This window comes from Sminthopsis crassicaudata, chromosome 2 (genome assembly GCF_048593235.1).
Source record: "Sminthopsis crassicaudata isolate SCR6 chromosome 2, ASM4859323v1, whole genome shotgun sequence".
Classification (NCBI taxonomy): domain Eukaryota; kingdom Metazoa; phylum Chordata; class Mammalia; order Dasyuromorphia; family Dasyuridae; genus Sminthopsis; species Sminthopsis crassicaudata.
Genome location: NC_133618.1, coordinates 521,114,723 through 521,128,272, shown reverse-complemented (window position 1 = coordinate 521,128,272; position 13,550 = coordinate 521,114,723). Strand labels below are relative to the sequence as shown.

At 32.8% G+C, this 13,550-nt stretch overlaps 1 protein-coding gene and 1 long non-coding RNA gene across 2 annotated transcripts in view; one reads left to right on the top strand and one right to left on the bottom strand.

Annotated features, from left to right (window-relative positions):
• Nucleotides 1-13,550, top strand: part of FAM227B (family with sequence similarity 227 member B) — a 312,350-nt gene that overhangs the window by 77,546 nt on the left and 221,254 nt on the right. The window contains exon 10 of the mRNA XM_074294460.1: nt 1,584-1,718. Within this exon, the coding sequence (XP_074150561.1) occupies nt 1,584-1,718 (135 nt within the window). The remainder of the gene's footprint in view (nt 1-1,583; nt 1,719-13,550) is intronic.
• Nucleotides 9,645-13,550, bottom strand: part of LOC141557973 (uncharacterized) — an 89,389-nt gene continuing 85,483 nt past the window's right edge. The window contains exon 4 of the long non-coding RNA XR_012486930.1: nt 9,645-12,088. This is a non-coding gene — a long non-coding RNA (uncharacterized LOC141557973). The remainder of the gene's footprint in view (nt 12,089-13,550) is intronic.

Below are 13,550 nucleotides of genomic sequence, written 5' to 3'. Positions count from 1 at the left end.
AAGAGTTTTATGTTTTTCCCACTTTATCAAATCTATTTTTAATTAGGTTTCTTCAGATAATTTCTGTTTTTCCTTTCCCAAATTCTCTTGTAAAGTTGTCATTTCCTTTCCCCATTTTTCTTCTAACCCTCTTTTAAGATCCTTTTAAAATTCTTCCAAGAGAGCTTTGTAAGATGGGGACCAACTCAAATAACCCTTTGGGGCTTCATCTGGAGATGATTTGACTTGAGGATTCTCAGGATTTGAGGTCTGTTCTCTTTCTCCATAAAAGCTATCTATGATCAGCGTTTTTGTTTTTGCTTTTTGCTCATTTTTCAAAGGTTGAGGTTTGCTCTTAGGGCAAAGGGAAGATTGTCCCAAGAACTTCCTCTACAGGTGACAACCACTTTCGGTTGCTCTGGGGACACTGCTGCTGACTGACTTCTGCTGGGTAGACATGGCTATGTCCCATATTTTTCTGGGGTTCAGAGGCTACCTATTTGCATTTTGTACTTATATTGAATGTCTCACAGCTAATTTGCTGATCCACTGGCTTCTAGCTTGGACAGAGTAGCCTAAGTGCCTCCCAGTAGAATCCCTGGTATACTGATACCACCACATCCTGGCTCCCTGAACTGCATCTGTGCCCCTGCCCAATTGAAGCAGACTTTTCTGAAGTTCTTCCAAATTATCTTCTACTGGAAATGTGTTATGGTTCTGTCAATCCAAAACCAGTTCAGAGGCTTTAGCTGGTATTTATCTTGAGAGACATTAAGAAGAACTCAGATATAGATGTATCTACTCTCCACCATATTGACTCCACTCCTAAACCCTTTGTTCTTTGGCTGTTTCTGGATTAAACCCTTCTTTAGTTGACGTTGAATCCTTACTTAACTTTGAAACAATATCTTTGTTGAGACATCAATGACTTTCCCTCTTCCTCTTCCCTGTTTTTCCTGAAACTGGGCCACCCAATATGGGGCATATATATCTTCAATTCTTTCTATTATCCCTTTCTGCTATAGATTCATTCCCTGGGACCAATCACTAATCTACTACCCAGATCAAGATAAAATAAGAAAATTCTGATCTGTCCTTCAAAGTATCGTATAATCTTCATAAATGCCTGTCTTAAGAAATACAGAGAAACAAAAAAATAAATTCTAATAATTCTAGCATCGTCAGGGGAAGAAAAAAATTAATCTGGAGATAGAAATTAGAAGAGCTATATTTGATTACTAATTCTGCTATTAGTCTTCTGTATACCTTTATGCAATATATTTGACCTCTTCAGTTTCATCTATAAAATGAGGGGTGTTCTGGTGAGTAAAATAAGAAAAATATGAATGTGTGTTTTGTTTGAAAAGCTAAATAGCATTATCATTTATTTCAAAATTTCATGGATCTATGATTTAATCAATATGGACTTTCATTTTACTATTGTAGATCATAACCTCTCTTGAGTCTTCATAGGTTTATAAAATGATGCAGACAAAAGAAAATCAGTAACCTAGTAACCAAATTTCTGTTTATTTGAACAAAAGTCATTATAATCTTGTTTTGATATTTCTTCTCTAATTAAATATGTAAATCTGGTTTTACAGGTATAAAACCTCCAAAAGGCATTTGGAATCAATGGAATCTTGGTACATTAGAAGAAACCACAATCCATGGTAACATAAAAAAGCTTGAAAAAATTCAAAAACAAAGTTTTATAGAAACAGAAACTACAAGTAAACGTAAGTTAACATTCATATAAATAGTGGGATAAAATTTTATGAGCAAACTCAAATGTTCACTAGACAGTAATTAATAATAATAAGTATCATATGACTTCAGAATAACAAGAAAAATAATTTTAAGTTTCAAAGTGATATATTTTTAAAATTAATGTTCTTACTTTAACATATTTAACATGCATTGGTCAACCTGCCATCTAGGCGGGGGGAAGGAGGGGAAAAATTATAACAAAAGGTTTGGCAATTATCAATACTGTAAAATTACCCATGCATATATCAGGTAAATAAAAACTAAAAAAAAAAAAAAAATTAATGTTCTTTACTCGTTTTACCTTCTACCTTTAAAAATTACCTCTATCACCCATTTTATAATATTCAACTCTTCCCTTACTAGTCCTGACTACTAAGTTTGTGATGGGCTAATAAGACATCAAAAATACCTTCTACAACTTAAAGAAAACCTAAAAACATTTCTAAACTTTGACTATTCACACACACACACACACACACACACACACACACACACACACATACTTTCATTTCAGAGACTTGATATTGATAGCATTATATCTTATTGTATTTAGAATTTTTTCTATTCATTTCCAGTACATATAAGATGAATGAGTTTGAAGATGGAGATGAAAATAAGGACAACAAAATTTTCTTTAAGATGTGTTTTGTGTTCTGTGGCGTTTTTTTTTTTGTGGTGATATTGTTTTGTCATATTAGAGAAAAGAAGGGGATCAAAAAAGGGATATACAATTCCTTAAGGATGAACATTTGTAAAAAGAATTCTTGTTCAAGTAGGAGATTAGATAGTCCTTCCAGTCTCTTCATGTCTTAACTTTCTGTGTTCCTATAAAAATTCTACCTGAAAAGGAAAGACCAAGAGAATTATTCTTCTTTTACAGCATAATACTGGAGAGAACTCTGGAAGTCTAGACATTTGAATTGTAGTCTTGGCTCTGCTGCAAACTATGAGTTTGAGCAAGTTACTATTTTTTGGATCTGAATATTATGTGTCAAACGGGGACATTGAACCAAAAGGATAAGTTCCCTCCCTGTCCTAAACTTCTAGGATTCTATAGTACTAACAACAGTGGCTTCAAGATAAATAGTCTTGAAGCCTAGTCAGTTTGATTTCCTTGCTTCCACCTTAATACACACACACACACACACACACACTTCGTTATTCAGATATGTTATACATATTATGTAGCCCATCTGCTACACATTGCTGTGAGTCTCCCTTCCTCTGCTATTAGATTAAAATATGATAGGAAAATTTGCAATAAAATAAATAAAAATATAGTAAAACATAGACAATGTTAATAAAAGATTTCCTACATCAATATACAACTCGTAGGAATCTTTATATCCTCTTTAATAGTCCCATTGGGGTTTGATACCATTTCCTTAGATTACTTTAAAGGTTGCTTATCTCTGGTTGCACATACCTTAGAAGTATTATTCAATGAATATAACTTTAAAAGCTGACTTTCAAAAAGAGGATTCTTGCTCAATTTTTAAAGCTATCTTTGTAACTGATTTTCATTTGAAAGATGGCAAAACTCAAGTGATAGAACAGAGATTATAATAGAGCATTTTAGAAATCATATTCAATTAGTTTTCTTAATGCCTGTCTCTCTGTCAATATCATTCAATGGTGGTTGTCTGGATAGGTTCTTCCATTAGGAAGTCACTTTTTCTCCAGTTAAATATCCAAATTCAGAACATCATTCTTCCCTTACTGAAAATGAATGTATCATTTGTCATCCTTCTCTAGAAATTGCTCTCATTTGTCATCACAAAACATCCAGTACTCAGTGAGGTGTTTGTAGCAAATAAAATCTCCTCAATGTTATTTAAATTTTAACAGAGAATATTTTTAATATTATTTAGTTATCCACTAATTCCTTACCTTTCCACTTCTTTTTTAATTAAAGCTTTTTATTTTTCAAAACATATGCATTGACAATTCTTCAACATTAGCCTTTGCAAAATCTTGTGTTCCAATTTCCCCTCCTTCCCTCATGTCCTCCCCTAGATTGCAAGTAGTCCAGTATATGTTAAACATGGTAGAAATATATGTTAAATCTCATGTATCCATACCTAGCTATACAATTGTTGTGCTACACAAGAAGAATCAAACCAGTTTAAAAAAAAAAAAAAAAGCAAAATAAACTCAAGCAAGCAACAAAAAAAAAAGTGAAAATGCTATGTTGTGCTCCACACTCAGTTCCCACAGTTCTCTCTCTGGGTGTAGATGGCTCTCTTCATGACTGAACAATTGGAACTGGTGTGAATCATTTCATTGTTGAAGATGGCCATGTCCATCAGAATTAATCTTCATATAATCTTATTGTGATAGTGTATATCTCCTGGTTCTGCTCATTTCACCTAACATTAGTTCATGTAAGTCTCTCCAAGCCTCTCTCAAATCATCCTTCTGGTTGTTTCTTACAGAACAATAATATTCTATTACATTCATATACCATAACTTATTCAGCCATTCTCCATGATGGGCATCTACTTAGTTTCCAGTTTCTTGCCACTAGAAAAAGGGCTGCCACAAACATTTTTGCACATGTGGGTCCCTTTTCCTCTTTTAAGATCTCTTTGGGATATAAGTACAGTAGAAACACTGCTGGGTCAAAGGGTACTCATATTTTGATAATATTTTGAGTATAGTTCCAAATTGCTCTCCCAAATATTTGGATCTATTCACAACTCCACCAACAATGTGTCAGTGTCCCAGTTTTCCCACATCCCCTTCAACATTTGTCATTATCTTTTCCTGTCAGCTTAGCAAATCTGAAAGGTATATAGTCGTATCTCAGATGTCTTAATTTGCATTTCCCTGATCAATAGTGATTTGGAGCACCTTTTCATTGACTAGAAATAGTTTCAATTTCTTCATCTGAAAATTGTTCATATACTTTGACCATTTATCAGTTGGAGAATGGCTTGTATTCTGTAAATTTGAGTTAATTCTCTATATATTTTAGAAATGAGGCCTTTATCAGAACCTTTGAATATAAAAATGTTTTCCCAGTTTATTGCTTCCCTTCTAATCTTGTCTTCTAACAGAGACTATTTTTTTGTTTGTTTGTGTTTGCTTTTGCTGAGGCAATTGGGGTTAAATGACTTGCCCAGGGTCACACACCTAGGAGTGTTAAGTGTCTGAGGCTAAATTTGAACTCAAGTCCTCCAGATTTCAGGACTGGTGTTCTACACACTGTACCACCTAGCTGCCCCATAACAGATACTATTTAAGGAGAACCTTCATATGTGAAGATTTGGGTGGTAGGGTAGTGGTAGAGAAGTACATCCTCCAAGATGACGACCTGTTGGTGCCTTCTCATATTGTGTAACAATTTACCACGTCCTTTCAAGCAACCAGGTAGCAGACTGAGTGGAGTGTTGGCCCTGAAATCAGGAAGAAATAAGTTCAAGTCTAGCTTCAGACACTTTCTAGATGTATGACTGGGGATACTATCACCTACTTTGTAGGATTGTCGTGAGGATCAATCCAGACATTTTTTTTTGGTAAAGCTCTAGCACAGTTAATGGCACATAGTAGGAACTATAGAAATCTTTTTCCTTCTCTATCACAAATTGCCCACAGGATATCCACCTGCTTGGAATCTTCCTGCACATCTCTGAACACTGTGTGGGTAGCAGTGAAGTGCACAGACTATTTATCCTTTACTTTAGCTTTCACTTTTTCCAATTGAATTATATGAATAAACAGTAGAATGGACATTTTCTAGGACTGTATTAGAATTTCTTCATCCAGAATACATTCTTAACCCACAAGAATCTATGGATAGATTGCGTAAACTTTGATGGGAGAAAAATTTGCACCTTTATTTTCAGTAACATTTAGTTTTCTTTGTAATTTGGTGTCTTTTATTTTATAATTTTTAAAAACATTATTCTGAAAAGGGGTCTATAGACTGCCAGAAGGGTCCAAAAACCAAAAAGGGTAAAGAGCCCCTGCTCTAGATTGCTAAAAACATAATTTTTTTTTCTTGCTGTCTGTAGTGTCACCAACTGACTACAGATTTCCTCTAGAATTAAGAGAACTTTTTGTTTTTATTTTAATGAAATAGACAGTGGATAGTTAAAATCTGATTTCTAAACAAAAAAGCAAAATATCTCCCTTTTTAGGATTGGAATGTAAGCAGTTATAGAATTTCAGTATCTGGAATGCCTCAGGATTTACAAGCCAGTTTCCCAGAGCCAATGCATTATTAAATTATTTACAAGACTGAACTTCTTAATGCTCATTTCTTTTTGTAGTCTATTACCACATTAAGACTTTTAACATCAGTGTGAAGATAATGTTTTGCAAAGTATAGTTTTCTTAAATTTTCCCCAGTTTTTAGCTTTTAGCTCTATCAACAAGAGAATTTTGGATAAAACTGGATACAAAAAAAAAATTATTCCAGATACTTTTGTTACATTTTAAACCATAAGTCAAATAGTTGTGTTTATCAGCAAACTCAATAATCAAGTACTTAAGGAGAATGTATATGCAGATGTTATTAAGGAATATAGAAGATAAAGAAAAACCTTTAATACAGTAATATAATAAGATATATTAAAAATGAATTTTTCCAAGATATACTCAAGTTGAATTAATTTTCACTCACCAAGGTTTGTCAGTTGACATCTTTCAGGGATATTTCAAACTAGTGGCAAAAAGGGCCAAGATACTAAATGTTATGGATTTTTAAAAAATTTTTGGCTTCTGTTCCCTGCCTAAGCAGCTTCTTTTCTCTCTCCACAAGGTCTCCCACATTTCTGTGAATCTATTACTCCATCAATATGGGAATTTCCTGCAGTTACACCAATCAAAATATCATGTCTGCTTATCATATATAACTATTGTGTATGTTTTTCCATAAATTCACCATTGGTGGTCCAGCTATGGTACTTAAAGGGTTCCTCATGTTCTCTTCATATTGGGGGGGATACCAGTGGACCACACAAGCTGTCACCGTCTCTCCCTCAACTTCTCTTCATAATCAGCCTATCTTCTTTTTTCACATTCTTTTTGATAATATCCTTCACACCATTTCTGATAAATAACTTGTTTACAATATGTTGTGTATAGACACTATGTGTCTCTCTGTTGCCCTCTGAATAATTCCCTATTCATATATATAATTATAGTAGACTATAAACTTAATAAGCTCAGGAGATATCTCTTACATGAAAATTGCATTCCCTTACTGTCTAACACAAAATTCTGTATGTGTGCTTAACTGAATATTTCAACAATATATATTTTTTCATCTACTTCACTCTCCAGTGTGAATGTTTAATCTCTTGATTACTTGGATCACACCAAGGAAACTTAGTTGTATTTATGGGATGATACACATTGAATAGCTTTTTAAATAAAGATTTATGGGAAAACATGCTCTTTTTAAATGGCATATTGAATATCACTTCCAGTGGAAATCCTTTTATTTGAATTTTATATAAGTATCTTCCACTCTAAGGGAAAAAATCATTTTTGACTTCTCTATTTAACACTTCTCTTCGGTTGGATACTTAGCAAATTATTGAACAGAATTTTCTTTGTAGCTATCACAACTTACATAATTTTGTTGTATATGTGAAGGACACTTCATCTGTGGAAAGTCATCTAGATTACAGTTTGTTCTATTTATTCAAGTTCTATATTTAAATCAGCAGGCAAAGCTATTCTCCAATTGATAAATGGTCAAAGGATATGAATAGACAATTTTCAGATGATTAAATTGAAACTATTTCCACTCATATGAAAGAGTGTTCCAAATCACTATTGATCAGAGAAATGCAAATTAAGACAACTCTGAGATACCACTACACACCTGTCAGATTGGCTAAAATGAGAGGAACAAATAATGATGAATGTTGGAGGGGATGTGGGAAAACTGGGATACTGATGCGTTGTTGGTGGAGTTGTGAAAGAATCCCACCATTATGGAGAGCAATCTGGAATTTTGCCTAAAAAGTTATCAAACTGTGCATACCCTTTGATCCAGCAGTGGTACTACAGGGCTTATATACCAAGGAAATACTAAAGAAGGGAAAGGAACCTGTATGTGCCAAAATGTTTGTGGCAACCCTTTTTGTAGTGGCTAGAAATTGGAAAATGAATGGATGCCCATCATTTGGAGAATGATTGGATAAATTATGGTATATGAATGTTATAGAATATTATTGTTCTGAAAGAAATGACCAGCAGAATGAATAAATGCAGAGAAGCTTGGAGAGACATGAACTGATGCTGAGTGAAATGAGCAGAACTAGGAGATCATTATACACTTCAACAATACAATATGAGGAAGTATTCTGATGGAAGTGGATATCTTCGACAAAGAGAAGATCTAATTCTGATCAATGATGGACAGAATCAGCTACACCCAGAAAAGGAACACTGGGAAATAAGTGTGGATTACTTGCATTTTTGTTTTTCTTCCCAGGTTATTTTTACCTTCTGAATCCAATTCTTCCTGTGCAACAAGAAATACAGTTCTGCACAACATATATTGTATCTAGGATATTTAACATGTATGGGACTGCCTGCCACTAGGGGAGGAGGTGGAGGGAAGGAGGGGAAAATTCAGAACAGAAGTGAGTGCAAGGGATAATGTTGTAAAAAAAAAAAAATTAGCCATGCATATGTACTGTCAAAAAAAGTTATAATTATAAAATTTTTAAAAATCACATTAAAAAATCAGCAGGCAAAAAAAATATATCCTCCTCATCAACAGATTGATACGAATCTTTAAATTATGGACTCCTTCAGAAAAATCTCCAAGAGCTTGCCTTTCTACTTTATATGTTTTCATTGAAACTTCCTTTAATGAATGCATAGATAATTTTTTTAAACATTTTGTAGAGAAGAAAGAAGAGGTGTGAATTGAAAATTTACTTATTTCACTTTTTCAATAGTATTACAATTTATGATTTTTGTGATTCTTTGGGAGTTTGCTCCTCCTTCAAATTACTCAAGGACTGATACCTGCTTTCAAACTTTCAATTTCAACTCATTTCATATATATATATATATATAAATGTAAAGTCAGGGCTAGCTCCCTGGAAGCAAGAACAGCTGGAGTCAGGATAAAGTCCTTGGTCTTTAGGGGGAGAAGTGAAGGAGACAGATAAACTGCCACAGGCTCACCACCAACCTTTCTCCTCCTCGTCCTGCTGAAAAGTAAGTCTGGCTTGTCTCACTCTACCCTCTAATCCTTCCTACAATTATCTGTATATACTAAACATGGAGCCAGCAGGAAATAGTGAGAAGGACCATTTTTCTAAACTTATGCTAATAGAATCATTGTCCAATAGGTAATTAGCCTTAAGTGCTCAGTTGTCCATTCAAACACACCTTTTAAGAGTTTCATCCCTTTACACATATATATGTTTATATTCAAACACACACTACACACACACACACACACACATATATATATATATATATATATACACATTATATATATATACACATAATATATACATACACAAAGAGAATACACATACACATTTTGGACTAACTTCTTTCCAATTTCATTTTTCTTAAATACCATTTCTACTTCTTCATATAATATTTTGAGTACAGATGTGGTTAAAGTCGCAAAATCATAGATTTAAAGCTGAAAGGGACCTTAGAGGCAATAGCATCCAACTCCTTTATTTTGTAGATGAAGAAATAAAGACAAGGTAACTTTGAATCCCATGAATCTTGTTTTCCTTAGGTGAACAACAGAATTAATTCCATTAATTTGTTTATCATCCCTTTAAGGAGATCTTTTGAGCTACTATGATAGAATTAATTCAGTAATTACCTATAGACCTGGTCATACATAGTTATAAAGGCTTCATGGTTTAAGCCAGGTCAAATGACACAAGAGATTTAAAATCAGAACATTATTCATTTTATTTCCCAGAATATGTGTATGGAAGTGAGATAGACAATTTAAGTGTGAAAGCATTGTTTTATACATGAGCCCCAGAAAATACAATGGACCTGCTTAAAATACATAAAATATATTTCAATATGACAAAATATAAAATAGACCATCTAATAATTTATCAGTTTCTAAATAAAATATCCAGTTATTTTTACTCATAGCCAATTAAAACTGAAATTATACATCATAAAATCTATAATAATAATAATTGGAATGGAAGACTTGTCACTGTAATTTCTTTCTATTCATAGGTACTTATCTATGTTTATGTCTACCTTGATGATAATTAATCAATAATATGAGTTAATATTTCAAATAGAGAAAAGTTAGAGTAAATTCTGAATCTTCCTTCTGTTTTCACATAAGTATAGCCTTTTCCCCAATAACCTGGTAGAGACAATGTCCCTGATTTTTTTGTCTAATCCTAAATTTTATTCTGTTAGTGTGAATTTTGGGCCAAGAATCATTCAGTGTTAGAACTAGAAGGGGCATTGGAGATCATTTAGTCTAAATCCCTTCATTTTAAGGATTTAAAAGCTGAGCCTTAGAAACATTACTTAAAATTACTAGATTGATACTGGCTATAGAATTCTCTCTTGACTCTTTAAATTCAATGTCATTTTAAGTACACCAAGTTGGGTCCCAGAAGGTTATCTCTTGGGGCAATCATTGCTCAGGTAGGATTTTATGGTGTTCCTAAAATTTTATCATTTAGCTGGCCATGCTTTCCCACTTATATGTTAGTCTTGCTCTGGGTACTACCTCCATAATGAAACTGAGAACTCTATGTGAAGCACTTTATAGGAAAAGATCATTTACTTCTATGGGCCACATCTAAGTCTTTTTTGGAAACTGAAGACACGTAATGTTGTTATTTTGATTATGTCTTTGTTTTTAAAATAGGTTACTCCTTTCATTCTCAAAGTTTGAATTAATGATTATTTCTAAATTCTAACTTTTTTATCTGCTGTGATTTCAACTGAACTATCCAACTTCATTGGCAAGAGTATGTGGCAAAATATTTTTCACATTTTTGTCTTGTTCCCTGTGAGACATCCATTGTAGGAATTGCTGCAGGCTGTCATTTTTGTCTGCCATCCAGTGTTTGCTGGCATGAGTGTTGTGTACTAGACTTAGTGTCTGGTCATAGGGGGGAAAAACATGCAGCTGAGCCAGACCATTTTGTTATTCCTTTAGAATTAAAAGCATATGAAACAGATGCAACTTAATAAGTTTTTTTTATAAATAACATAAACTTAAATAACTTAAAACAATAACGTTCAAATACAACTTAAGATAAAGTTTAATGCTGGTAACAACAGAAAAAGCATGAGTATCGGTGGGAAGAACAATATTCAAAAAGCCATATGCCCTAACAGGAATTATACAAAAGATAGATTATGTTACATAAAAAAAACCTAATGATGTCTGAATTTTAATTTTTTGAGTTTATAATATGCTACTTTGTAGAAAGTGAGATGAAGTACATGGTATTATTACTGTTATGGTTTTTATATACAAGATTGTGAAACAACCTCTAAGAAATACCCTTTTAAATTGAGCAGCATTACTGTTTGTATTCATACTTATGAGTGTTTTTTCCCCTATTATTACAATCTATTTTTCAAACTAGGTTTTTGCTTCACTACTGCAATTTTAAGAGCATTGATTTTTTTTTTTCTGGGTAGAATATATGGGATTTCAAATTTCTTCACTGGAAAACATCTCAAACCTTGCTCAACTTCCACAGGTAGCATTGACTTGATGATCTGACATATCATTCCAGCAGCCTCTAAGTCCAACATATTTTACATAACACCCTCTGCTTTTTTTAATTATTATAGCAGCCATTTTAATAAGCAGATAGAGATTTTTTAAATAATATTCATCAATCAAGTCGCAACTTACTCTTAAGGGTAAATTAACTTAAGAAAGAAATGTTACTCTTACTAACATCATGATTGTACAACTTCGTTTAAAATTTTTTACAACTTTTAGTTACTAAATCTGATTTTGTGTATAATTTCAAATCTTTCTTTTAATGCAGTCTCTTAAAATAAACATAAACGTGCAAGTCCAGCTTGTTCAGTTTTTGTTTTTGTATTTTTCAGTAGTTTTCCAGCCTTTCTTAGTTACTTTTTACAAGTCTACTTAAAGAAATCTTCCTGCTGGAACTGGTTCCTTATGTCCTATATGGGGTTAGGTGATTGCTATAGGAAGAAAGTGGGCTGTCTTCTGTTCTTTTTTCGTCTTTTTGCCCTTTACAGGGGACCCTTTCTGATTTATTGCAACAAACATTTCTCTTCCACTGTGTGTCCATTTTGCTGAAGCATATGTGTTGTAATGGTTTTCTTGAATGAATTCTTTGAAGTTGCAATCTTCATTGCAGACTTTCTGTTTAAAAAAGAAAAGTACAATAAGTGCTTTATATAATGAGAAGAAGCACAAGTAGGAAACATCAGAGAGAATGAAAACATAAAAATTCAACCTTAAAGGTAGAGTTCTTGTCTGATCTGCAAAATGATGGTGACTTCCAAGTAAATCAGCTGGTGAAAGAAGCACTTTTTAAATGAGATGATCAGGTTGAAAATTTTGCTTTTTATCTATGCAGCAGACTTTTGATTTTATGTTTATTTAAAGAAATCAATATTCAGTGATCTGTATCTATTGGGAACACATAGCAACAGTTCCATGAAAAGGCAAATTTTTCTCTCGTATTTGTTGTAAGACGACCATTCCTTTAATCTGTCCAGGGAAATAGTTCACAGATTGCCACCAAGCTCATTTCTGCAGGGAAGATTCTCATTTGTTATAGCAGAGGAGTGTTTAGTGTGACTTGCTTAATGTTTCAAACAAACCATATAGGAGAGCACAGCATATGGGAGAGGTGGGACTCCAACCAAGGACTTCAGATTCTAAAGTTGGTCCTCTTGTTGCTCAGGCACACTGTCTTTCTAAAATTCACATAGAACCTTTCTATAGGCCTTTGAGTTCATTTCTTTAATTCACAGCTAATAAATTATTGCTAAGAAATGAACTCAGAGATTTAGAGCTGGGAGTGACCTTAAAGGTCAAATGGTCTGTTCCTCCCCAATTTTACAGCTGAAGACACTATTTAAGTGACTACTCAAGGTCACCAAAACAGAAAATAACTAAGCTGAGATTCAAACCAAAATTCTCAAACTCCAAATTCAATGCTCTTTGTATAATTCTTTTTTTAAAATTTCTTCATGAGGATTATTAATAAAAACATGCAGAAGTCAAATTTTACTATATGTAGCAAAAGTAGGGTTTTGATTTGGTTTTTGTGTTTTTATCAGTGGCATATATATATATATATGATTTTTCTTTATTTTCTTGCAAATGCATTGTACTTTTAAATTTTTTTAATATATGGAATAATACAATCATTTCCAACAAAGTATAGTTTTTAAAAAAAGATGATTTCACACAAAACTGCAAATCTGCTATTCACAAATTTCTATTCCTTTTATATAACAACAAAATTATCGTATAAATTCCTTTTTGAGATGGCTACCATTAGATACTAAATAGGTAGGTATACACACACACTTACGTATGTGTATATATATATATATATATATATATATATATATATATATATATATATATAGAGTATATATAGATATATATATGTATCTATAGATACATATATATATGTAAGTATATAAAATTGTTAGGTTTTCAAAGATAACTTGGTAAATAAATGGAGGATAATCCTTTAAATCAGGACCACATAGGTTCAAATATTGACTCTAATGGCATGAATCCAAGGTCAAATTATTTCCTTGACTTCAAAGCCCCAAATAGCTCTCTGAGATTATAGGTTACAAAC